Source organism: Ammodytes marinus, assembly GCF_949987685.1.
Source record: "Ammodytes marinus genome assembly, chromosome: 20".
NCBI lineage: Eukaryota > Metazoa > Chordata > Actinopteri > Uranoscopiformes > Ammodytidae > Ammodytes > Ammodytes marinus.
Genome location: NC_137224.1, coordinates 4,698,949 through 4,726,418, shown reverse-complemented (window position 1 = coordinate 4,726,418; position 27,470 = coordinate 4,698,949). Strand labels below are relative to the sequence as shown.

Genomic DNA, 27,470 nt, shown 5'->3' with positions numbered 1-27,470 from the left:
TCTCACGTGTACAAAACCTCTTGATAAAACTTTAAAACAGGTGAACTCATATAAAAATGGTTGAACACTTACCAGTTCCTAAAAAGTCTGGTGTGCTCCTGTGGCTGTCAGAATTCGGCGGGCACTAGGACCCAGTAAAAGAAAACTCACTCACGTCAATAACACATCCGTTATTTTGCAGCCACATTCTTGTTTCCTGCATTTCGCATCTGTGCTGGCAGACACAATTAAATATTATCACCAAAGGTAGACAAAGCACTTCCCCATTTTTTGTATTATTGTTTGAGCTAGTTTTTGACTCCACCCACATCATCTGCGGTTTTCTAAATGGTTTTCTGACCAATCTATGAGGTATCCATACAGGAAAGAACAACATGTCACTCCTTTACAAACAAAATATTTTTCTTCTTTTAATCACGATAGCCACTTTATCTCACAGCAGGTGAAGGTCTAATGTGAAGGACACACAATTAAAGGAAAATTGCCGGAATAGACGGAAAAGACAAGCGCTGTCAAAGTGGATGAGCATCACTTTTTATTAAGGCAGTGCTGCCATCTAGCTAGATTTCCTTTAAAATGTTATTTGTATGTAACAATGGGTTTAAGAAAATTATAACCTGTCCTTGAGTCTTAGAGTTAGACCAAGTGAGGAACAGTTTTTCTTTCTACATTAACTATCTTAAAAAAATATTGAGTGTAAAAAATGCTGAGGATTACAAACATTCCTTATAAAAAAAGCGTAAGAAAATCCATGTTTTCATGTCACTTAGCAATAGACCACTTAGCAATAGACCACTTCTTTATAAAGCACATTTAATTCACAGGGCAATTCAGAAGAAAGCAACATCCATAGAACATATATTTAAAAGTCAGTAAGGCTACATTAAAATAACATTATATCCCAAAAAAAGTGTATATAAAATGTATGTATAAAATACATAAAATAAAAACTAGAATGTCCAAAGTACTATTTCCTTAAATTAAGTGCAGCATGATTAAAGTGCAAGTTGTAGCAGTCAATTATAGGCACATGAAAAGAGAAATGTCTTTAATCTGGATTTAAAAATTGCACAGTTGGGAAAAACTAAGATCTAAAGAAAAAATTTAAAAAGTTTATAGACTGGTGGGTGGAAGAAGTATTCGAAACATATGTAAAAGTCCAGAAGTCTCATTCAAATTGTATTACATGTATTAAAAGTATAAGTAAACATCAGGAACAACCCCTAGCTAAAACAACATATAACTATTAAGTTCATTGTAACTTAAAACATTCGACACATTGAATGAGTAAAACATTCAATAACTCCTGCTGAAATCTAGTACAAGTATAAAGCAGCAGAAAGTGGGAATACTCAAGTAAAGTTCTACATTTTACATAATTATTTTATTAAAGCATAGCCATTTTCCTGCCTAAAGTTACTAAGTGAACACTTTCCCCAGAGGGAATAATACAGCTGTTGATTTACTCCCCACTCTCTCACTCACTCACAGACGGGCCAGGCCTCCCGGATGTTTTTAGGTGAATGGGGCTAAAATAGCTCCGACATGACTCCAACTGGCTGGGACCAAGCCCCTCTCCACTTGCCTCTGTCAATCACACAAACAAGATGGCAGGCTGCGGGAGCTGGCTCTTCTGTTTAGCAGGCAAGTTCGCTCCTTAAATTCTTTAACTCCAACTAACATGACAACACTGGTTGAATCATCAGGCCGGTGTGTTTTTGAAGTGTTAACACTGATAACAGCTGTCAAGGATTGTATACACATTATAAACTGTGTAACTTCAACATTAGGGGTTGTGTGTTGTTAAACTGTAATTGCAAGTTTAAGGCTTTCTCTCTGTTGAATCTGTTAAATCTTATGCAATTTTTTTTTTGTATACTTCCACACAGTTTGTGCCGTCAGTCTGCTTGGGTCCAATGCAGAGCACAAAGTAACTACTCCTGTGGGGAGGTTATTTACATATGAAGTGATGAGAGAGACTTTTCAGAATGACTTTGAACCTTTGTCAAAACTCTACCGTGAGTAATTTATCAAAATATCCATTCACTCGTGCGTCATTTATTTCACAAGACCTAGAGTTTAATTTCTCTGTGTCTGTGTCCACCTCTCTGCTGCTATTTTTGTGTGAAATACAGCCGGGCGCTTGTACGATGACCCCATGATTTTCAAGTGCAACCAGCAGAATTTCCCAGACCTCCCAGAGTGGCTGCGCTTCACCCAAAGGCATCCTTTTGATAACGGATTCCTGTACGGCACGCCAACATCCGAGGGAAAGTCTATAATCGAGGTGAGAAGTCATCATTTACATAAACGTAGAGTTTGACTTATGAAGCGCTTTATTTCTGGCCTTATTTGTTGCCTTTTAGTCGTATATGTTGGTGCGTTTTGTAGTTTTGTATTTCCTGTGAATAGTGGGCTAAACACCCCAAACAAAACACAAAATGCTCTTCATAGTATCAACTAACTACAGTCTTTTTCAGAGGTTAAGGTTGATTTTGCTTCATTTCTGCCGACATCATCTATCCACTCATGTCCTGTCATGTTTAGCATCTTCAAAATTGTCCTTACCCAACAACAGCTTACTATACTTTTTTCCAGACAAACTCACCTATACGTTTGAAAAAAAAAATGCTAACAAATAATACATGAAAAATGACACAGGCTCAGACAAAAATGTACAAATCTTTACTAAAAATCCCTTGAAATATTATGATAAAAAAGTTCCAAGTTGTAAACAAAATTGTTTTCTACATACATACACACACATACAGCAGAAAAATCAATGGTTGTGACAAAATCTCATTCTTTATCGGACAGATCTATGCCATCAACAAGCGGAGCTATGAAACAACCAGACAAATAATCGTGATCACATTCACTGAAGGTATGGCTGTCAGTTTTTTTTCTTTTTCTCACAATTTCAAAGTATTTTTACCTTAGGATTTTACTAATGATATGATGACAGAGGACGTGGTGAACATGGTTGTTGTAACCACTTCTATCCCTCATAGCTGAACGGCTGCCCTATCAAGCAGAGTTCTTCATCAAGCTGAGGGAGATTGAGAAGGTGCTGCCCTCTTCTGTTCAGAGTGAGGTAAAGCAGGATTTGCAGAAGCTGTGGGACACGGAGGCCCTGGAAATCGTCAATTTCACCAACGCCCTCGACCGTGGCGGCAGAGTTCCCCTCCCTCTCGCAGGACACTTTGAAGGGTAAACAGAGAGATTTGTGCAAACCCCTTACTGGCACTTTTTTAAGGTGGACTCAGTCAAAATCACTTATTGTCAAAATCAGTAAATATCTCTTCACGATCCACTTCCTATCCGTACTGTGTGTGCGCTGCAGAAACAATTGGGTGTTAATACAAAGCCTAGGCTCCGTAAACTGGTATATTAAAAAAAGGGTATGTTAACAAAGGGGGCCCACCCTAGCTAGCAAGATGCCCAACTACAGAGCCTATGTGTATTAACACTGTGCATAAATAGTACAGACAGACTGTTTTTGACAAAAAAGTGATTTTGAATACAACCATTCTCCTGAATCGCTGACTCCACCTTTAACTTTGGGCAAACGGACGTGTTTATGAACATCTGATTTGTGTGTATCAGTGTGTATGTGAAGGTGGGGTCGAAGCAGTCTTTCTCAGATTGTCTCCTGAGCGTGCTGAAACCAGAGCATGAGAAGCAGTGCTCATCGGGAGCCAAGGTCAGGGTCCCAGGAGGATGTAACTTCTGCAGCATCCCCAGCAACTGTATCACATGGTGCAAGACGGAGCTGGTGAGTCATACATTATATATAGTAGTATATGCCGTGATATATGTAAATGAGCAATGAGGTTTGTTTGTATGCAAAAGCCTTTCTCTTTATTAATAATAAAGGAGATAGGAAACGTAAAAAAGTATTTCTGCAATACAAAATTACATTTTATTTTCTGGACTTGTATCTTGTGTTTTATCTTCTCTTCAATGAAATCTCAATATTGTCTTATATCTTAATTTGTATTGTATTTCTATGCCCCCTTCCCCCTCTCCCCATAAAGCACTTTGAATTGCCTTGTGTCTGAATTGTGCTATACTGTATACTGTAAATATAAATAAATACACTGATTCTGATTCTGAATAAAAGTACCTTTTCTTGGCTTCTCCCCACAGTTTGACCTGTCTCGTCCTCAGCCCGCCCCCCCTGCCCCCACCATGGGCTCAGGGATCCTGGAGGACGGGGGAGAGTACGACCCCCCAGAGTCGCCCCCCAGCAGAGACTTTTTCCCCGACTACATCGTCACGGTGATCGTGCCCCTGATCCTGGCCATCATCCTGTGTGTGCTGCTGGCCTACATCATGTTCTGCAGACGGGAGGGAGTGTACGCATCGGTTTTTCAATCTCTATATATTGATGATTTACCGTGTTGTTGGGTTAAAGGGTCAGTTCGCCAAATCACAAAACAAATTTTTTTTCCCGTTCCCTGATCTTGGTCTATAAAGGTGGAGTCAACAATTCTGGAGAGTGCTTGTTGATAAAAAATCTTTTGTCAAAATAGTGAATATTTCCTCACGATCCACTACCTGTCCGTCGTGTGTGTGCTGGAAAAAAATTCCAGTGTTTAAACACAGCCTAAGCTCTGTAAATGGGTATGTTGCTAGCTATGTTGGGTCCCCTTTAATAACATATCCTAGGCAGTGTATTAAGACTGGATTTTATTTCAGCCTTAATAAGTGAACTGAACTATTAAGCAAATTAAGCTAATATTTTGTCTATTGTTTAATCCTGATAAACTTGTGACACAAGGTGACACATTTCTCTTTTTTTCTATATAGTGAGAAAAGGAATGCAAGAACAAACCAGTAAGTACATTCTCTTTTTACTGTTTTGATTGACGCTTTTAGCTTTCTTCATATTAGTTGAATCAGTGAGAATCTCTCAGTGAACTAATGCAGTACAATAAACGTGTCTAACCTGTCATTGAAATGGCTGTAAGAAAAACACAACACACCTGTATATTATGTGATGTCCCGTGTGCTGCAGAATTCAGCTGTACCACCAACAAACCATTCACGGGAACACCGGTGAGCTGAGGAACATGGCGGGACAGCGTGGCGTCAATCCACCTCAGTCCACTCTGCCCATGTTCAACTTCAGGACCGGGGAGAGCTCTCCACCTATGGAGCACTCCGACAACCCCCGCATCCCACTCATCATGGCCCAGCAGTAAGGACAATCTACATGCATCCACATTGATCCACATGGATCGACTCATACTGTCTTAAACATTAGTTGCACTGCTTTAAAGGTGCAGTGTGTAAGGGGAATAGCGTTTTTTCAGAAAACACTTGGTAGAAATGGACTATAATATTCTTAAGTGTGTTTTAATTAGTGTATAATCGCCTGTAAATAAAAGTTTTTTTTATTACCTCAGAATGAGCATTTTATATCTACATAGGAGTTGGACGCTCTGCAATGTTGCACCACCACTTTTTCTACAGTAGCCTGGAAGGGACAAATGGCTTACCCGTTTTTATATAAAGTGGGTGTCTTCACCTAATCACTTGATATCATGGAAAGTATTGAGGAAGTGCTGGATGATGCCATCTTTAGTTACTAGTTACTTGTCCTTGACGGAAACTGTGGATTCTGTAAATTCTTCGAAAGGAGGGATAAGAAAGGGAATGTTGCGATCTAGAATCTCACCCCTAGATGTCGCCAAATACACCGATATTACACACTGCACCTTTAATTATTCTTACTTGTATGTGACTGAAATCAATTAGGCTACTTCCCTTTTGAATCACTTTTCCTGAAAGTCAAATGTATCCTTAACTTGAATGATCATTTTTCTCCTCTCTCCACAGTGATCCTTACAGTGACACTCTGCCCAGGTAAAACCCTCTCATGGGAGGTCCCACAAAACTGCAGTCATTGTGCTCTATATTTAGGCTTCTGTATTTTATTTTTGGATTAATATTGATGATTTCAAGGCCTTCAACTCATCATGTTTCTTTCTTTCTTTCAGGAAGTAAGAACAACGATGGACACAGTGTTTTGGTTAACCTTTGAGTGTTATTCATACAGTAACTCGTCACCACCCCTCGTGTCTCTATATCTGCAGTGCGAATGATGCTTCAATTTCTCCTGTAGGTGCCATTACAATGCATTAATAGTGTGTAGGTTGTCAAATTCTTATTTACTCTTTGTGATTTTCTGTATAGCACTATATTTTAATGCCAATAAAAAAAAAAGTCAAAAGCCACATTCTTCATTGTGTAGTCCAGCTTCCTGGTTTAAAGGACATGCTCAACATTTTCCAACGTTTCCCTTATGAACCAAATTAATTAACTTTGCATTGCTCTAAAGCGTCACAATCCAAAATGGTTAGGAACTACAGCCCCACTGCGTGCCCATTAAACTTAATTTAAAGAATACTGCTCCAATCTCTTTTCAGATCTTTTACATTTTCTGCTACTGAAAGCAATACCAGTCATAAAAAGGACAAACCATCAGTGCAGAGCAGTAGTTTTCTGAGCCTTATGATTCAGCTTTGAACTTTTAGAATGGCAACATCCCTTCTTCCCTGGATATGAAACCCTGCCATTGGGGAGAAGACAATGACATTGAACCTAACCTTAGCTAACCTAACTTCCCTTTACAGCAGCTGTGGTTGCACAAAAGTCCAGTAGATGTCGCTGGTGTATCTTCATCTGAGTTGAGAGTTTTTGGGTCAGACACACATCTCCTCTTTCCTGTTAACAGTTTGGGCAAACTTAATTATCATGCAAAACTCCCTATTTTTGGTGATTGTAAAGATAAAAAAGACAACTGCAGTGTCTGTATTTCTTAAGAACATCTGATGATCGGCTGTATTTTGTACTCTTTAAACTGAAATTTCTAAAGGGAATTTATGGGTGTATATACAGTATAGGTAAGAAAACATTGTAGTGTGTATTGATGGAGATATGTGGAGAAAAGCCTGTTTGGACTATTTTGGATAATGGCCTTGTTTTCACTGCTGCTTAATAGAAAACTTAATCAGTGCACCTGTTGTGGAACAGTTGATTCTCAAAGCTATTTTAACTCTGTTTCAAACGTCAGGACATGCATGATTCTCCTATGGGCTTTCTGGATATGTGAAATGCAGTTTAAGAGCTTTCCAAATCCTCAACACCGGATTTTTTCAGTTTCACAACAGTTGCCAAAACAGGACAGTGAAAACATCCGCCAACTTAGTAGACCACTTCACATGCTTTATTTCAGCACCCAGAAAATAATTAAAAACATCTCAATTTATTATACATGTACAAAATAAGTACAGAATCTCTCTTCCTAAACCATGAAAGTGGGTCTGCTTCAAATTCTTTTTTAAGAAACTCTTCGCGAAAAGACATCAACAAACAACATAAACAAACGGGGAGGGGTGGGAAATTTGTGCTGTAATTTTTTTTCTTTTTAGTGAAGATGAGTTATTTTTTCCACAGGGGGGGGGGGGCAAACAGACAGAAGGATCAACACTGAACACATGGGCCCGGAAGTGATAGAGTCACTTGGCTTTTTTGTTATCTACAGGGACATGATTGCATGCATTACATCTGCAGTGATCACCTTTTCTGAGGACCTCTTTGAACCAACACTTAAAGAAGAAAACAATTGCACTGCATAGACAACAAGACAATGCATGAGTCAATTTAGTAGCACCAAAGGTTCCGCAGGCATTAGTGGCAATAATTACAGTATGACAGCGATAGTTTCACCATCAAACACCAATAGCTGGACCTCATCGAAATGGTTCTTTCATAGCACCTTTGAATGATTTTTTTGATTTCCCCACAATAGACTCGTGTAAAATATACCCTTTTCATTGAAGAAAAAAACGGGGCGTGACTTCTTGTTTTTGAGGTAGCCATCTAATGTACGCATTTGCAATGAAGGTGAGCTGCTTTTGTCTCGTGCTTTTTTTCTGCTCTCTGTGCAACATTCGGGTGTTTTCTTTTCTTTCGAATTTTAGAACAAGAAGACACTTTTACACACTTTTTACAATTTATTTAACACCAGAAAATGGTACATATCATTTGTTGTTTTCAATGTCCTTTCCCGCAGTGGTAGAAAAATGGCAAAAGTCACCTGTGTTTCATTGCGTGAGTTGATCTTTCGTTTTTGTTTTCTCTCAATCTCCAGGGGGAAATTTTACACAAGTATATATTATTTTCTTGTTGCCAGTGGAAAACAAAAGATTCTTTTTAAAGTGTCCTTGTGGTCGGGTTTTTTTTTTGGTTGAAGTAGCAGTCCCAAGAGCTTCTCATGATTGGAAAAACATAAACACCGTCTTGAGTAGAGTGGTTTTTTTTTAAGCATGTGGACCAATGGCAGCCGAATGAGTTTTGAATGCATAGAGAAAAAAAAAGGATTTTTAGAGATGACTGCTAGAAAAAAAACAACAATGTCATGTCCATATTTCTTTCTTTCTTTTTACAAGAAGCAGACGGGGCCAACTTCGACGCCAAACTCCTGATCAGGTGCACCAACATCCATAGGAGCAATGTCAATGATGGGCAGGCGGGATGTTTTCGATGTCTTGTAGTCGATGACTGTCTTGCCCCATGAGCCAGTGTGTGACTGTGGAGAGGAAGGAAAGGGAGAAAAAGGTCAAAAATTGCTCAAAAAAGTGTTGTACGAGTGTTGTTAGTGACAACATCTCTAAAAGATGTACCCTCCATTCCAAATAGCATACTCTTTGTTGTTAATATTTTACATACTACAGCTGACTATTACAGTAGGTAGTTTCCATGCAGTAGGAAAACAGTTGGGACACACCTTTACATATTTATTTAAGCCTTGAACTTGCCTATTGCTTATATACTGTATATGTTGCATTGCTGGTTGTTTTCACACGAAGGCTCAGTCGATGTGACTTAACTTCCGGTGTGCAGTGGATTGTGGGTCAGAATCACCCAAAAAGTATGCTGACTTCCACACTAAAAATCCTGACCGAATGTTGTAGGTTATCCGGTTATCTTTAAGCATGCTGCATCTGACCAAATGTACTGGGACATCCTAAATCTCTTTCTACCATACTAAATAGCAGGGAAGTATGGGTTTTGGAACGCAGCCGTAGACCTAGATAAAAGCTAGAGAGACGGATAACTCACCGTGCAGCCATCCTCGCTGACGCTGTATGTGAAGCGGCTGTTGCCCTCGGCTCTGATCTCGATGTCGTTGGAGCCCTGGAGGAGGAGAGCCTTCTTCAGGTTGCCGGTGGCGGAGTCCATGTAGGCGATGCTGTTCTTGCAGTGGTATGTGACGTTCTGAGAGGCCTGGTTGGACATCAGGCGCATGAAGGTCATCTGGATGCTGACATCCTCGGAATCAGATCCCTCGCTGCCATACTGGAACTGCGTGGCGGAAGGGAGGAGAAGGGTACACATGTTTAGTTAAAAGTCTCTGGAAACCTGTTCTAAAATAGTAAAAAGCAATATATGATATCATAGTTGGGTGTCTCAATAGGCTTTTACAATAGTCTGATTGAAAATAAATGAGTAAAGGGGCTTCTTTACTGCCTAGACCGTTTGACAGGACTGTGTGGCCGTGGCCATATCAGACTCTAAGGGTCTCTATGGCAGCAGTCTTTCTCTTTACAGAACGTTTGAGTGGTTCAAAATAGTTATTGCGTAAAAAGAACCAGAACATAGCCCGCCTCATCTACACACATTTTCTGTTAAGTTTATCAAACTTAAATGACAACATCTTTAATTTAAATTAATTATTTTTTAATTTGATTTCTTACCTGGGATCCACCGGTCATGGACTCGCTGAACCAGACGTGCTTCTTCTCTCTTATGTTCTTGCTGAGGTACCAGTTCTTCATGGGGATGCTGGAATCGCTGGCGGAGACGCAAGTCTCTCCAGTCTCCATGTTGCAGTTGACCTTGATGGCATCCAGAGAAGATCCCTGGTTGGGGTCAACCCAGTACATGCCTGTAACAGAGGAAACATAAAACAGTTTGAATATGAGCTCACCTTTACATTATGCTTCAACCGTATGTTATGCATGTTGTAGTAACCTCACATGTAAAGATTGCATTCTAATTTATCACATCTAAAAACTATTAAAAATCTAAAGCAGGACACTTAGCTCACTGATGAGCCTTACATGTTGTCTTCTGTCGATATAATTATGTTGAATGTACTTGTGTTTTCTTGGGTCCTTTTTTTATGTCTCAATGCTTATCTTTTGTTGTCTGTTTTATCTTTTCTTTGAGGCTGTGAATGAAGCTGCTGCGATGCAAAACATGTTTCAGACTTGTTCGGACGATAAAGTAATATCCTATTGTATCGTATCGAATTGTACGGTCTGCACTCACCGCTCTTCCACTCGGGGTGGGACATTTTCAGGTCACGGCACATGCGGGCTGGGCTCTTCTGGGTACCGTCGGGGCTCTGGATCTTCTCAACCTTCTGGGTCAGGGTCTTGAGGGTGGTGTCGACCTCCATGTCGCGATCGCGCATCACGTTGGGGTCGTCAGCGCGGTAGTGGCCTCCACGGAAGGGATCGGGGGCCTTCTCCTGCATTGGGAATACTGGCGGCGGGACTCCGCCGGGGGCACCAGGGGGTCCGGGGGCTCCAGCAGGTCCGGGGGGTCCCTGTGTGGAGTGGAGACACCGAGGGGGTTAACAAACTGCACACACATTCAGGGAGTGATGGATGTACAAGTCTGTGTTTCAAACAAAGATAACAGTGCAACTTACGGAAGGTCCCATCTCTCCATTGCGACCGCGAGGTCCAGGGGGTCCGATGGGTCCGGGCATACCGTTCATGCCATCCTTACCAACGGAGCCGCTTGATCCAGAAGGTCCCTATGGAGCAGAAGGCACATGATCACTTGATGAGAGGGCATCAATACAAAGCAGTTCCGCTTTCTGAAATTCTGAAATGCTTTGTAGAACTGGTAAATGTGTCTACAATTAGAACCTGTAGGGTTTACTATGTTATTCCTTTAGTTGTATTTATTTGATTTATCTTGTTCCCTTTGGTTTGTTTAGTTCTTTCTAGCTTAACTAGATAGGTGTATAGCCAAATTAATGTTACTTTGATGTATTGTATGCAATTCCATATGCCTTTTTCCAAAGTGAATTTTCTATTGGTGTACCTATTCATTGCTGCTCTATTGTTTGTACTTACTCTGGGTCCAGCAGGTCCGGAAGCGCCAGCAGGTCCTCTCTCTCCATTGGTTCCCTAGAAGCAGAAGATGATAATGTGAATATCATGTTAGAGGCATTATGAATTCAAGAAAGTGAGTTTAAATTCCACCACTAAAGTGAGAAAAATTGAGATTGTTCAATGCAGTAATCTACACATAACTATGAATTATGTGCGTTGTCCATTTTAAATTAAGAAATGTGAAATCTTCTAAGACAGTTCTACTTACAGAGGTTCCGGGCAGACCCTGCATTCCACTGAATCCTCTGTGTCCCTTGTGGCCACGGTCTCCAGCCTCACCGGACTCTCCTCTGTCTCCTCTTGCACCAGCAGGTCCCTGAATCAAAGCAACAGCCACTGTAGGTTAACACCAACACACAAAACATCTCGGAAGGTTTTTATCTTGATGCCATGGATTGACATTATGTTATGATGAACTTACAGCAAGACCACGGACACCAGCAGGGCCAGCAGGGCCGGGAGCGCCAGCGGGTCCCTAAAAGGAAAGATCACAATCAAATCAGAACGTTGTTGTGCTTGTTGATTCTGAATGCTCTGGATGTATGAAACACAGCTAATGTAATATTGTTATGGAATAATTGGAGACCCCAGGAAGAGTAGCTACTGTTTAAGACAGAAGCTAATGGGGATCTCAATAAACTAAACTAAGCTAAATCTGTGCATTGTTTAACCAAATTTAGTTCAAATCTTTAAACAGGATCAAGATAAGCAGGAAGGAGAACTTACACCCTCTCCACGGTCTCCATTCTTTCCAGAGGGTCCGAAGGCTCCGGGGGCTCCAGGAGCACCAGGAGGTCCGGGGGCTCCAGCGTTACCACCCTCACCACGGTCTCCCTATAAGAGACACAATCTCATCTTTAGGCGATGGTATGCAACTAAGGCAAATTCTGTGTTTATATTGGGGACTAAATTGCCAAGAAAAACATAGCAGAAAGTTTGTGTTTTTTGGGGGTGGTATTTATGAAAAGTAGAAGGCTTACCTTGGGGCCAACAGGACCATCGCGACCAGGGGAACCATCATGACCGGCAGATCCCTGTGGAAGAGCAGCGAAGAAAACATAGATGTTAAAAAAAAATACTTGTGTGGGTGTGGTTGTATCAAACAGCTCAATGGCAACGGATGGTGGACAGCCACATGCTAGGCTAGTCATTCTGTGTGACTGTATGAATTGGTAGGTAGACCCTACTACTGTCCATGTTCTCCATGCATTTTTTCTGATTCAGAATGACTATACAGCAGATTAATTGAGGCCTCATCATACCTCACGACCAGCCTCTCCGTTAGCACCAGACAGTCCAGGGGGTCCAGCGGGTCCGGGGGCTCCGCGCTCACCAACCATTCCAGAGGGTCCCTGCTTTCCAGGCTCACCCTGAAGAAAAAGCAAGAGAGGGTCAGTTCTCTAATCTGCAGTTAATCCTGTCCTTTCTTCTACTTTCATGTGTACATTTCTGATACTGTTTTGTCCTACTACTGTAGATAGGAAACACTGCAGGTTATTTTAGCTTTCTGTCTCATTTAGCAGAATGCAATGGACCCTGGTCATGACGAATACTCACAAGAGATCCAGTCATGCCAGAGGATCCACGCTCTCCACGCTGTCCAGGAGATCCCACACTACCGCGCTGTCCGATGACACCTGAGGGTCCGGGGGCACCGCTGGGACCCTGGTAGAGAACAACTTAGGTTAGAGGAATAAAGAACCACAGGGGGACCACAGAAACCTTCACGGGAACATCTACTGCAGACACTCACAGCAGATCCATCGGAGCCAGGAGATCCCTTCTCTCCAGCGGGTCCGGCGATACCGACACCACCAGCCTCACCGGGACGTCCAGCAGGTCCGGTCTCACCGCGAGATCCTCTTGATCCCTCTTTGCCAACGGGTCCAGGGGGTCCGGGGGGTCCACCAGCGCCCTATAAAGACATGCAGAGGATTCAAGAGGTTAGGAGATTGTGACGGTAATTAACTAGAGATGCACCGATCCACTATTTTTCAGTACGCTCTGATTCTGATATCTGGGTTTTGGATATTGGCCGATGCCGATACTGTCCGATATCATAATTATTAATTTACATTTCTTTGTTGGTGGCGATGTTATGTGTAAGGTTAGGAATGCTGAAGCAAAACAGTAATTCTAATTTAAAAAGCAACAAACATACAAAAATGCAACAAGGTTTATCTTAACTGCTTTGAATAGTTTGATTACAGAAGAAAATCAGAACTTCACTTTTGAATTATATTAGCTATGGTCTTAACATTTTAATTTCTCAAATTGTTAAAACAATTTAGATATATTAAAACATATATGTATATAGACCCGATACCAATATTGAATCGGATCGGACCCATCCCTAATGGTGACATTCACAGGTTGAAGAGAAGTTAGTTTTTTAGGATATAGGATTGGCATAAAAAAGCTTTTTGCTTCAGCCTAAGCCTTTTCAGACACTATTTGTTGTTGGATAAGTTTTAAAATTGATATTTTAGAATGTCTGAATGAAATTGGTACTACTAGAAGTACTACTAAAGTCCATACTGTGTTGATTATAGTTGCTGGTTATGTAGACTGGGTGAAACTTACAGATGGGCCAGGGGGTCCAACTCTGCCAGCGGGTCCAGGGAAACCAGTAGCACCCTACACACGCAAAATAAATAAAAAAGACGACACATGTTAAGGTAGATAAAGCAACAGGGATTTCACTATTTTTGTCATCTCAATCTACAAAATCTCCAGTGTTGATGGGATACTTACAGGAGGTCCAGCACCACCACGAGCACCTTTGGGTCCAGGAGGGCCAGCAGGTCCCTGTTGACGAAAAATCATCATCATTTATTGGGAGAAACCAAGCACTTTGACTGTGGGATTGGCAGTCAAATCGTGTTCTTTCGATCGAACCATCAAGTAGTCAATAATCAGTGATTATTTACCTGAGGACCGGCAGATCCGAGAGGTCCACCGGGTCCGGCAGCACCAGCCTCACCCTTGGGTCCGGTGTCACCAGACTCTCCCTTGGCACCAGGCTGACCGTCAGCACCCTGAGGTGGGAGGAGACAACAGTTATACACGTGTTCCTATAGCATTTTGAATCTTAAACTATGCTGTCATATTGTGACACAATCAAAAGCATCTTAATCTATCAACAACAACAAAAATCAGTTGGAGATTCTTACGGGAGGTCCGGCGAATCCAGCAGGTCCGTTGGGTCCAGACTCTCCACGCTCACCCTGTGGAAGTCATGAGGAGAGGAGATTTAGGGTCTCAATTTACAACCCTAGTATATTGAAGATACACATCTAGACAAAAGTGTATCTGGTCAGTTGTGAAGGAGTAAGAACTTACAGGGGCACCACGAGGACCGGTGGGTCCACCAACTCCGACAGCGCCACCCTCACCCTAAAACCACAGAGCAGATGAGATGCTTATTTCACCGACAAACATAGAAATCTTGTTCCAGGAAATACAATTTGAGGCGAAAATTAAAACATCAAAGTTAGCAAAAATCAAAACTGAACTGAATTTTTAATAATTATATTAAGCAAAAATATGTTGGACAAATATTCTTTGATCAGAGACTGGAAATGGTAAAACCCCAAACCAGTAAAAGATCATGAAGCTTTTTATTTGCTGATGTTTGTAGCTTTAAAACCCAAAGTTGTGTCTGGCCGTACCTTCTCGCCCTGAGTGCCAGGAGGTCCAGGCATACCAATAGCACCAGTCAAACCGCGCACGCCATCCTTACCGCCAAGGCCATCTCCTCCCTTGGCTCCACCATCACCCTGAGAAGAAAAGGAAGTTCATTTAGGACACTTTGTGATGATATTAAAAACGTTAAACCCATCCTAGCTTAGGTTAGAGCAACCAAACTATGTTGTAACTTTGTATATGGCTGAAAAAACATGAACCACTTCAGGCCAAATGTCCTTGAGCCTGGAATTAATTCAGGCTCACTTGGATTTAAATAATAAATAAAACACTAGTATTTTGGCAACTATTTTGAGAATCAGCTAATCAAACTGTTTTGGTTTTCCTTTAGTCATAAGAAACACTACAACTCATTTTTTGCATTTTTCTCTCACTATCAGTAGCATTAAACTTACATATCACACATTTTAAACTTAAAGTGATACTTACTCTCTCTCCCTTGGCACCGGACAGTCCAGAGGATCCGCGCTCACCGGGCATTCCCTGCATACCGGGGGATCCGGCAGCACCAGTGGCTCCACCAGCACCAGCCTCTCCCTGCACACACACACAAAACGTGGAAATACTCATATTAACATCCACTGATAATACTGTGATTGGTATATGTGTTTATTTCGGCGAATTGCTTGGTAATGTATGTTTCGTTCTTTCTTTCTTCGGATGGATTCTATATTCACCAAATACACATCCTAACCGCACAACCAAAGAGTTTTGTGTTGTGTCTACCTTGGCTCCGTCGTTACCAGCGGGGCCGGGGGATCCGCGAGCTCCAGTTGGGCCGTTCACTCCGGGGGCACCACGCTCACCGGGGAAACCTCTGTCGCCCTAAAGGATAATACCACTTAGTTTAGCTTAAGACCAGATAAACCTTGTTAATCGTTAATGGGAGAGACACAATTTGTTTTCTAAAAACCATAAAGGAGATACTCACTCTGGGTCCAGATGGGCCAGAAGGTCCACCCTCACCAGCAGATCCCTGGAGAAGACAAGGGGAGAAGGTTATCATGAAGGCTTAATATTAACTGTTTACGGTAACAAGAACATCAACCTTAAAACTAGACCTGTGCAATTAATAAAATGTATCACAATGTAGATAGGGGCGTTCACAATTCTCTTACCTGGTCACCGGGCTTGCCAGTCTCACCAGTAGCACCTTGGGGTCCAGGAAGACCCTGCACAAGGAAGAAAGGTAGAAAATGTTACAGGTTAACAAGTGGGATTGTGACATCGCTAGAAAATAGCTAGAAAAATATTCTAACCAAACAAAAGACAAGCGGTCAGGCTGGCCTTCAAAACCTACCTGGAATCCGGGGGGTCCGGCGGGTCCCTGCTCTCCCTTCTCTCCAGCGGGTCCCTGAACACAAAGAAGCAAACCAAGTGATGAGAAAACCTTTCAACAGTGGTACTGTCATCGTTTTATGGTTACTGGGAGTAAAGCTAAGGGATACATACACCAGGTCCAGAAGGTCCAGGGGCACCAATGTCACCATCTTTGCCAGGAGCGCCCTGAAAATAAGAACATTACCAAAGGGTTATCAACAGTGTTCATGCTCTTTATAGCACTTTTATTTTGTCGAAGAACATCTTTTGCATCTTTTGTTAAGTTTGAATAAAAATTATCAAGTACTTACGACTGAGCCAGTAGCGCCACCGGGTCCTCTCTCTCCAGCCTTACCACCCTCACCCTGGGGGGGAAAAAACAGTCCACACTTACATCTGCTGTATGAAAGGATTTTGCATCAGTATTCCGATACCTTTTAGATCCATAAATTGATGTACATATTACTGATTTCTTCCTGATAGTACAACTTCATAGTATGTGTACGACAGTTCACTCACAGCGACTCCCTTGGGTCCGGGGAATCCCATGACTCCGGGCTGTCCTCTGGATCCAGCGGGGCCGGGGGGTCCAGTGCGTCCATCTTGTCCAGAGACACCCTAAAAATCATCATAGAAATAAGGCTCGCTTATCATGCTTTAATGTATATGTTACAGCTAACGTTCCTTATTCTAAAAATCTTCATCCAGAGTCAGCACTTACAGCGGGTCCAGCTTTGCCATCGGGGCCGGGGCTTCCAGGGCTACCAGTCATTCCCTGTAGAGAGAAGGACACGTAGGACAAACATTCGGTGAGTATGGAGATGAACAAAACACACACAAGTCATATATTAAATGTACTCCACAGTGCTAAATTTAATAATAATAATTAAACTTAATTTGTAAGCACATTTCATAGAACAAATGCAGCTCAAAGTGTTTTACAATAACACATTTACGTGCATTTAAAAGCTTGAGATCTAAGATTTGAGATTTGAGAAAGTCCCTATTTGAATCTCAAATCTCAAATCTTTATGTAAATATTCATGATTAGAAAAATGGCTGCTAGAACTCACCTTGGATCCAGGTGCTCCGGGGCCACCGGGGGCACCAGACTCACCAGTGGCTCCCTGAGATCCCATAACGCCGTTGGATCCGCGCTCACCGGGTGCTCCCTTTAACACAAGAGAAGAAGAGTCAGCACAGGAGAAAGAGTCATGATAGTTTTTAATTGTTTATACAGTACATAGGTTTGAATGATTTGAGGATGTACTGAGCTGAAAAACAAAGCTGGGCCATTTTGATCATTGGGTAGATTCACACACTCACCTTTCCACCAGCAGCTCCATCAGAGCCAGGGAATCCACGAGCACCAGGGGAACCCTAATGAAAGAAATAGACATAGCACCCATGTTAGCATCAGAGGTATATATGGATGAATGATTCGTTTCAACATTAGGGGAATTAAGCTGGGGGGGATCAGAAAATTCTGAGTGTCAAACACTTTATTTCCTGTATACTAGTGACACACAGAAGCTAGCTAGCTAGCTACTAATATTAATACCCTGTCTGTATTGCCATGCAGGAGGCTAGTCAGAAGCCACTGCATTAATGGGAGGTCGGCAAGGTTAAGATGGTATGGTCGACTTTATGGGAGTTTGAAATCATTGGGTAATATGTATAGTTGCAGGTAAGAAGGATATATAAATTACGTATAAACATTTCGACCCCCTGAACTTTTAGTTTTACCTAGAAGGGGGTTGTCTTTAATTTTTTTTTAATTCTAAATATTGAGGGGGACATATTGGCTGGTAACAATTCTCTAACTTCACCCTTGAATCCCCTTGGGAATTTACCGTGCTGTAATATTGCCGAATGCTTTGTAGGAACATGGATAGAGTATAGGAAATAATAACATTGTTGAGTTTGGAGGATTGTGGCTTTACTAACTCATGTATTGGTTGGTTCAGTACAGTGGAAAATGGATGGGTAACATCGATATTTTTCATCATTTCGTCAATGACCGAATCTGACAGAAGTTGATGTGAAAGAGATAGTAACATACGCGCTCTCCGGGGGGTCCGCGGGCCCCACCACCACCGGGCTCTCCACGGGCTCCTCTCTTTCCTTCCTCACCAGAGGGGCCGGCAAGTCCCTGAATTCCAGCGGATCCCTGGGAAAGAAAGCAAGGTCTTTAGATACACTCTTTTTTACCTATGATCACACAATTTTAGTCATGATGAATGAATGTTGCATGCTGGATCATGTATTATGTATTCAGGAACTTACAGTCTCTCCCTTGGCACCAGGCTCTCCCTTAGCACCGGGGTTTCCAGGCTCACCCTGTTGGCAGAAACACACACATGTTAATTTAGATCATGTTAAATCATATTGTAAAATATAACATCAAAGAACACACATTGCCCCCACACATCGCGTGTGAATACTGAAAAATCACACAATCGACGGTTCACTCACATTGTTTCCCTTGGCACCAGGAGCACCGAGTGCTCCCTGAGCTCCACCGGGACCGCGAGCGCCGGGGAATCCAGGAGCACCAGAAATACCAGGAGAACCCTATAGGAGAGAGAGAGGCAGGGTGTCATCTTAGACTGTATAGAAGGGTGGCATCAGTGTTGGAGAATATACTTTTAAAGCTTGCTTTTTTTAGCAACAACAACAAAAATGGCACAGAAGTTTTTTGCCGGAACTAAAAAGTGCCAATTTGCTCTTCATAGGTAGTTAAAGTACTTGTTACTACTAGTTCACTAGTCCCCAACACTGGGAGTCATAAGATTAAGCCTGATCAGTGAGCGTGGTACTTACAGTTGCTCCCTTAGCTCCAGGTCCGCCATCGCTTCCGGCGGCTCCCTGTTGAGAGAGGAAGAGGGAATGAGGAAGTGCATTCAGCAGTTCTGTTGTGTTGATAATGATGTCACAGAATGCCACTACATGAAGGTCCAGTATCTACTCACAGCAGCTCCAGCGGGTCCAGAAGGTCCGGGGTTACCAGGCTCTCCACGGGCACCCTGGGGTCCGTCGTTTCCACGGCCACCCTGAGGTCCGGTCTCTCCCTGTTAAACGGAAAGCAACAGGGTCTCAGAATACTGCAGCTTGAACATTGAAAGGGTCTAAACCAATCAAAACTGCTGGTGCATCTCAGAAAAATTTGAATATCATTTAAAAGGTATTTTTTCTGTCATTTAATTCAAAAAGTGAAACTTTCATATATTCTGGATTCATAACACCTAAACGAAAACAGGTACAGTGTCTTTATTTTTTAATTTTTTTTTTGATAATATAGGCTTACAGCTCATGAAAATTTTAAAAACACAGCATCTCAAAATATTAGAACTAGGAAGATTCTAAAATGTTTGCGATACAGCCTTTTGGATTTGCATGCACTGTAAGCTGTAATCATCATAATCAAAACACAATCAAGGCTTGGAATATTTCAACAACATAAAAAATCCCCATTGATTAAAAAAGATGTATGCACTATAAATGTTCTTTTTAGTGCTGTCCCATTCCTGGTTGCTATTTCTACTCTCCTCTTGCTTCTTACAATAATAACCCATTATAGGTGAGACATATATACGGGATATTAGAATAAGAGTTCAGGTTCTCTTATAGATCTACTGATGCCATCTGGTGGCTACAGTGCTCACCTGGGGCAAACAGTGTTGGGCCAAATATATTTATATTTTTAAACCAGCTGGCTAATGACTGGAGAGGATGACAGAACTGTTACATTATTCCCTTCTACGCCCCCTACAGTCCATCTTGGGTGACTGCGCTTAACCCTTGCAGTTTTCCAACTAATGTATTTAATTTCTTCCAATTTTCAGTATTTTGTTTTTTGTATTTGTGTGTAAAGCATCTTTGAGTGTCTAGAAAAGTACTATATGTATCCTATCAATTATTATTATTATTATGAGATATGAGATATAGGGGCTAATAAAATAGGTAAAATAGTGTCATGCCTTCCCAATTTGTCCCTGGCTGTAAAGGTACAAGTAATCATTCATTATAGATGTTATGACACACATCATAAAATATTTAGAGGGGACAACCCTATTGTAATGGTCAAATGTATTGTACATGAAAGATTTTGGACATGAAAGATGTATTTATCAAGAGGCTTACCTTAGCTCCAGCACCACCGGGGAATCCAGGGGAGCCAGCAGGTCCAGTGGATCCCTGAAAATGACAGACATGATGTGAGTAGACATTCACTGGGACATCCATACGTTTGAATGCAAATTACAATACTAATACTAATACTACAATGCTAATTACAAAGGTGTGCGTCCCACCCTTTAATATAGCATCAGGTAATGACGTCAGCACACTACTTTATGTGGGTGACATAACCTGACAACAATTTGCATGTAGAACTAAGGCACCTTATTAAAACAGTAATACTTACAGGGGGTCCAGCAGGGCCAGTGTTGCCATCGTTACCGCGAGCACCCTGCAGAGGATGAGGAGATCATGTCAAAGGGATATTTGATAAGAATGGACTCAAATCAAACAGGTTTCAGAATAGATAGCTTAGCATGTCTTTTTACTAGCAGTCCGAGCTTAAGGAGCCCATAAAACAGTTGAAATTCTACACAGAAAAAAAAGCAGTGCTTACAGCAGGGCCAGGAGGTCCGGGGCGGCCTCTCTCACCGGGGAGACCACGAGCACCCTAAGAAGAGACATTACAACATTAGCTTCACAATGGTAGAACATATAGTCTTATCTCATCCTGAAGTACAAACACATAATTAATCGGAAGATAATGTATTGCAATAGTGCAAAAGCTTACCATGGCGCCGGGGATACCGTTCTCACCAGCGGAACCAGACTCTCCCTGTAGACAAACACAAGAAGAATCAGCTGTGAGATATTGATGTTGGATATTGTATTGGAATGGCTGTAAAGCTTTTATTTTCAGTTCAGTTTTATGATCAGCACATCCTGCTATATCCTACCTTGGGGCCAGCGATTCCAGCGTCTCCCTTAGATCCATCCAGACCGCTGAAACCCTGCGCACAAGATCAACCACAAAAGTCAAGTCAGTCACCGCTTATTACATCAACAAAGCAGTTTAAAAAAAATTTGGTTTTGGTTTTCAATGCTTTGCCAAACTCACTCTGTGTCCCTTGATGCCGGGGAGTCCGGGGGTTCCGGGGAATCCACGGGCGCCCTGTAGGAGGATAACAATGTTTTAAAACATTTTCTAAACAGCATGAAGATTCCTCATGTGTGATAATGTCCAGTACTATTACTTTAATATTAAATCGTTTCTGCTACTACAGATGAAGTATTAGCATCACTCACCTGAGGGCCAGCAGCTCCACGCTCTCCGGGGCGACCAGACTTTCCAGACTCACCCTGTTGGAGACACACAACTCACTCCGTTAATGAACAATATTAAGGATTTTTGATGTAGCCTCCTGTGGTAGTTCTGAATTGTCTTGTCTATGGTGTTTGTTTTGTTTTTCAGTATGTTCTGTTGGTGAGATATGAGACATGGTATGGCTGCACTTTATTACTGTGATTATGTGTTGTTACTGTATGTTGTACCAAAAAGAAAAAAATACCACCAACCCTGGTTGTGTGGCAAATAAAGCTCTATTGTGTTGAGCAGTGTGTGGATGTAAACGACTACAGGATGTAACCTTCAAGGAAATGAATGAATGAGTGTAGGAGGTAGCAATGAAGGCCTTTTCTTAATACATGAGAAATAACCGAACAACTTCCCAGGAAGTGCCTTTTAAAGATGGATAGACAGGGAAGACAAAATATCAATAAATCACTTACATCATCTCCGTTCTTGCCAGGGGGGCCGGAAGGACCACGAGAACCCATGGGACCCTGAAAACCACAATACATGACCAGGTAAGGGACAAATGAATGTTGGCTATTTGGAGTGAAGTTCGGTTAATGTTTACTATGTAACTAAGGCAAAATATGAAAGGGGGTGGGGGCTTCAAGATGTGTGTCAGTGGGTCAGTTATTACAACAGGAAGTGGAACCATGAATACAGGAAGTAATGTCAACATCAATATCATATATATGATGTATCATAACTTTCCATATCACACTAGGAATAAGAAATCTTTTATTTATATTTCTGGGTAGAAAGCTAATGAACTGGAACCAAGATCACAGTGTTGGGCCTCATTAATATGGATAACGCTGATATTTCCCCCCCCTCCCCACACACCAAACTTTACATTGTATACTCACAGATGCTCCAGGCTCTCCAGGCTCACCAGGGGGCCCGTTGAAACCCTGAGGACCCTGATGGACAACAAGAAAGAAAAAAAAGATTACTACAAAATCTTCCGTGATGTTTGTGCATTGATCTTTGATGCAGAGTTATGTATCTGATGCAATATAACATGACCGGAGGCTAGAAACAAAATGAGGAATCTGAATGGTCATGTCAAACGATAAGGGGAATACTTACAGGGGCGCCAGGAGATCCGGCACGACCAGAAATACCAGGAGGACCCTGTGAATGATGAGGAAAATACGATGAAAAAATGATCCTCTCTATTTGACAGTGACATGAACAACTTTCACACTGCAAGCAAAACACAACCACAACCACAACAACAACAACAGGCCTAAAGAGGATATCTAGAAATAAATGTATGTTGAGAAAAAGACAGAAGCGTTCATACCATTGGGCCAGGAATAGGTGCGCTGCTGGATTTGGAGTGGTCTACGAAGCCCATTTGAGGAGAGAAGTTCTGTAAGAGGGAGAAGGTGTATTATAAGTCAATGCAGCACAGAAGCATCACACGGGGCACATTGCAAGGAATTTTTTTCCTGACAGTTACATTGTACAGTTGCAATCAATCAATCAATTAATCAATCAATCAGGTTTATTTGTATAGACTTAATTGACTTGTTGGAGTGACTCAATAACTCAGTGTCAAGCTGAATAACTTGCTACAAGTATGCAGATTTCAGCAGCAGTTTAAGACTCTCTGAGATCAAACACACATTTGATCTGGAGTTACATTTTAACAAGTCAAGGTACTGTATAAATAAGCAACGTTTTTTTGTGTCAACTAAGGACACACTGCTTAGAGCAACACTAGATTTTTCTGAATTTCCCCAGACGTATTCCTGAGAACCAGCCAGCCTAATGCCACCACCAGTGATGAAATACAATGGAAGAGATTTCCTTCAGTCTTTATCACAAAGTTTTGTCAGCTATTTTCTCTCATTAAATGACTAAAGAATAATTGGTATAAGAGAGGTTTCTGGAGACACAAAGGTTTTAGCCTGGACTATAGGTTCTTTAAGATGTGTCACGTCAACAAACATAATCGAATCATCTGCATAACGTGTAATCCCAGATGTCGTGGATGTTGTGAATCAGGGATACTTACTCCGCCAAGGCCAGGGGGGCCAGGGGGGCCGGGTGGGCCGGGAAGGCCGGGCTGTCCGTCGAATCCATCGTTGCCAGGAGGACCAACGGGACCCTGTGGAAAATTGAAGCAGAAGGAGACAGTAAGCAATATTTTTATACTAATTAGTTTATCTTTTTGTTAATGTTACTCATTTTAAAGTTGCCTCTAAACTTAAGGCCAAAAAAAATAATTTCAGAATGTCCTATCTATGAAATAATAATCAATTTTATATTATATTTGTTATAGCAAACCCTAAACGTTTACCTTCTACATTCTGTAATGTCACTCACATGATTTCATATGTATCAATTTATTGGAAATCAAACTGTGGCAATACTGGTGTTTTCTTGCTGTTGTTACTGAACAGTTATTTAATAATACTTAATCAATTAATGTAACTTATTTGACCTTTGAACTTTTGATGACCTGTTGACCTTGTGACCTAATTATAGAAGGTCATCTGCCACAATTACGTCATAGCAGCTTCACCAGTGTTAGATTGGTTTCACCACTGTGTATATTTTCACATTTTCTGTCAACTCTTTGTGAGATATACAACAAAGGCCTTTGCAGCTACTGTAAAATCTACTTTAAGTAACATGATAACATAATCAAACGCAAGCAAAAATGCACGGGTTGGAAGAAGCCAATGTAAATTGTTGTGGAAACGACATTCAAAAATATCTATCAAGACAAAGTCGCTTATACATTATGGCCGCAGTCAGTTTGCACCTTATAGCAGATAGATACATTTTTTATTCTATAAAAACACTGTCAAGATTTGCATTGAAGGACATAAAAATGTGGACATACCCTGTCTCCCTTGTCGCCAACTTCTTCAATGGTTGGCTACGGACAGATGGAAAATGGAGTTAGACTTCGCTGTATTGTTTTATCCAAAATATTATGTGTATCATCTAGAACGTAGGCAGGCGTGATAACTTGACTAAACTGCCAGGATCTCAAAAGAGAGAGCAATATTTGTGTCTCATTCACAATATTTTCAAAATCATAAATAAACTTAAAGGGACATACCTCCACTGGAATCTGTGGTTCAGCTACAAAACCAACAGAGAAAAGAAAAAAAATGTCAGCACGTCTCGAACATTCATGAAGGACACAATCATAACTTTGGACATTTACAAAATATTGTTTAAGTACTCAGGTGAATCCTAGCAATAAAATACAAGTCAGAGCTATCTTTGGCAGGTACAGGCATGAAATAAGAGTATTTCATTGCATTACTGAATCAAAAGCATAGGAATTTGACTCTAAATATAATCAGCTGTGGAAAAGGGCGAACAATATGAAATAATAATGTTGTTTTGGTAGACGTGGCGTGTGCAGGCCCCTGTTGCACCCTGCAGTGTCACTGCACAGGTATAGGCATGTCGGGTAAATTACACATTCACTGCCAGACTTCGCCATATAGAGCAGGTATAATCCATAGTTAAAAGAATGCATATAAATGATCGAAAGGTATATCCAAAGCGAATCTCTTTTTTCTCTGAATGATAAGTCCTCAGGAAAAGCAGGGAAGGCTTAGGGCCTCAGGTCCAGGTGAGAGGCACAAGGGGGCGCCACAAACGCCTTAATAATCAAATCACAGTAGTGTTGAGGTAGTGATGGAGGTTGCTGTACCCTCATACTCTGCGTCGGGGCACATGGGGCAGCACTCTCCGTCGGGGATGATGGGGTCTTCACAGTCTGAGGTGTCCTCGCAGATCACCTCGTCGCACAGGGGCTCGCCATTGTCGCAGACGCAGATCTGGCAGGGTTGTGGTTTCCATACATCCTTATCATTGTACATCTGTCCGTCGACTGTGCAGCCACCAAATGGACCTGGAAAAAAGAGTAAAAACAACGGTGAGTTTGGTAACAGTAAATAAGATGAGATGGATGGATGAAATAGCCTAAAAAAGAGGATGAACAACCTCTTAAAAATGTAAAACTATGAGCTGGCAAAATGTGGTTGGGCCTTGGCTAAAGCTGCATCATATGGTCACCAGATGTGGCCCAATAGGCTTAGAGCAGACATCAGCAACACTGCTTGCAAAACTTGCACATTATTCCTTAAATTAAATATTTAGCATTTCCCCCACATGCAGATCTGTATTGTTCTTTTCATTCTGAGACTGTGAACTAATCAGCTCTGGCTTCTGGCCTATAGCACACAGTATGTTTGGCAGATTTCTTCCTCCTCTCAGAATTCCTCTTTATAGTTGATTTGAGATAATTTATTTAACCTTTGTCATTCCAGTTAGATTAGGGCTTCATTAAGATGCAAGTAAATCAAAGAAACAAAATTAAAATGAGCTGAAAAATCAGGGGTTTGTAAACTTATTTGTGAGCAGGAATACAGCTTCTAATAAAGAATAACATTGGTGCCTAAAGGCCTTATACGTATGTAGCAAACGTCCCTATATAATTGAGCATTTCCTCCTCAAAAACTATGGGTGGAAAATGTGACTGGGCCCTAATTACATTTCAGGCTGCTGGATGTGGTTGGGCCTCCAGGTGGGAGGACCAAGGTTTGGAGGAAGGATGCATACTTCCAGCATTTGCCACTTGGTGTCGCTGTTCACCCACAAAACGAGACAATCCGCACCCTCTCCTCTATGTCGTGATTAATTGATGTCTAGACTATTTTACTGTCGACGTCAACCTCAAGCTATTTTTCCATTCTCCTTTTTTTTCAGCTAACACTGTCCACTTTTACACAAACTGGATTAAAATGTTGTTTATTCAATGATGCATTCTTATGAACCTTTAGTGCAAAATGCTTAACATTAAAAAAGCCTTAAACCTAAACAAAAATGTCTCCACTTCATCGCTTGGTTCCCCAACAAAGTACGTCTGCTCATTTTTGATGCGTTAATGTTAAAACTCATGAGAGAAACCGCATTGCCTAAAACTACAGACCTTGGCACATGCTTTGCAATAGGGTGTAATTTTTCTAAATGTGATGAAAACCACTCTCTAAACTTAATCTAATGAAGATTCCATCATATTGGTTTGCCATTCCTAATGCGTTTTATGCTTGTGGTCTGCTTCAATCAACTCCCTTTGAACCCAATGTCTTGTCTTTGCGCATCAGAGATAGCGCAGCTGCTCCCTTCAGCATTGCACTCCAGCATGTAACTGCACGCCAGAAAACAATAAAGAAAAGTTCTATAAAGTCCTATTCGCTTCCAGATTTCGAAGGGAAAAAATCTCACAGTGCCACAGTGCAACAACTTTCACAATCTGTGGCCACTGGAGCCAGGTATCCCGATCAGTCCTCAGCATCCTTGCGGGCTATCCACATCCTTTAGGGTGCCACAGTCCCAACACAAGTCAAATCAATGTTTGAAAGTGATACTTACTATCGTCCTCTCCTTGACCTCTGGCCAAAAGCACTGCTGCGCTGAGCAGCAGCGCTAACCGAATATCCACAAAGCTGAACATGTCTAAATATTAGACATGTAGATTCTTTGTTTCAAGGGGGAATCCTTTTTTTCTCTCCTCAGACGCCACTCATGCACGGTAGGGTCCGGTCTGTGTATAACTCCAATCCAGACCCTAGCAGAAACTCCCTACTGCCTAAACAAATGACTTAGCTTGGCTTTTATATGCCTGGGCTTTTTGGGGAGGTCCTGTGCGCTCCACATCACTTGTACATGTTCAAGTCCCAGGGTCCCTCCTTCATCAGAGAGAGGGGGCCGTCTTTAAACATGTCAAACAAGTTCACGTTTCAGCTCAAACGTGGATGGTGAGGTGATGATCGTTCACGCGACGGCTCTCCGCCGTTCAGACGCGATTTGTCATCTTCTGCTCCTCCATGGACTTT

At 41.6% G+C, this 27,470-nt stretch overlaps 2 protein-coding genes across 2 annotated transcripts; one reads left to right on the top strand and one right to left on the bottom strand.

Annotated features, from left to right (window-relative positions):
• The first annotated feature begins 1,921 nt into the window (after positions 1 to 1,921).
• sgca (sarcoglycan, alpha) lies at positions 1,922 to 7,546 on the top strand. The gene is made up of 10 exons (XM_080049644.1): positions 1,922 to 2,018; positions 2,136 to 2,287; positions 2,818 to 2,884; positions 3,012 to 3,210; positions 3,607 to 3,775; positions 4,150 to 4,358; positions 4,813 to 4,839; positions 5,021 to 5,203; positions 5,845 to 5,871; positions 6,006 to 7,546. Exons 1-10 carry the CDS (start codon positions 1,970 to 1,972, stop codon positions 6,010 to 6,012), a joined length of 1,089 nt encoding a protein of 362 aa, XP_079905770.1. The 5' UTR covers positions 1,922 to 1,969; the 3' UTR covers positions 6,013 to 7,546.
• Positions 7,213 to 27,217, bottom strand: col1a1b (collagen, type I, alpha 1b). The gene is made up of 51 exons (XM_080049643.1): positions 27,007 to 27,217; positions 25,283 to 25,483; positions 24,677 to 24,699; positions 24,455 to 24,490; positions 23,621 to 23,713; positions 22,904 to 22,972; positions 22,687 to 22,731; positions 22,464 to 22,517; positions 22,035 to 22,088; positions 21,552 to 21,605; positions 21,364 to 21,417; positions 21,203 to 21,256; positions 21,037 to 21,081; positions 20,863 to 20,916; positions 20,653 to 20,697; positions 20,370 to 20,423; positions 19,199 to 19,297; positions 19,050 to 19,094; positions 18,702 to 18,800; positions 18,513 to 18,566; positions 18,289 to 18,396; positions 17,553 to 17,606; positions 17,300 to 17,398; positions 16,948 to 17,001; positions 16,746 to 16,844; positions 16,538 to 16,591; positions 16,359 to 16,412; positions 16,207 to 16,260; positions 16,025 to 16,078; positions 15,838 to 15,882; positions 15,633 to 15,731; positions 15,336 to 15,443; positions 14,873 to 14,980; positions 14,544 to 14,597; positions 14,375 to 14,428; positions 14,132 to 14,239; positions 13,956 to 14,009; positions 13,785 to 13,838; positions 12,955 to 13,116; positions 12,759 to 12,866; positions 12,464 to 12,571; positions 12,182 to 12,235; positions 11,928 to 12,035; positions 11,623 to 11,676; positions 11,410 to 11,517; positions 11,163 to 11,216; positions 10,730 to 10,837; positions 10,345 to 10,624; positions 9,768 to 9,958; positions 9,133 to 9,375; positions 7,213 to 8,599 (listed from the first exon to the last, which is right to left on the bottom strand). Exons 1-51 carry the CDS (start codon positions 27,086 to 27,088, stop codon positions 8,453 to 8,455), a joined length of 4,353 nt encoding a protein of 1,450 aa, XP_079905769.1. The 5' UTR covers positions 27,089 to 27,217; the 3' UTR covers positions 7,213 to 8,452.
• Between the last annotated feature and the right edge of the window lie 253 nt (positions 27,218 to 27,470).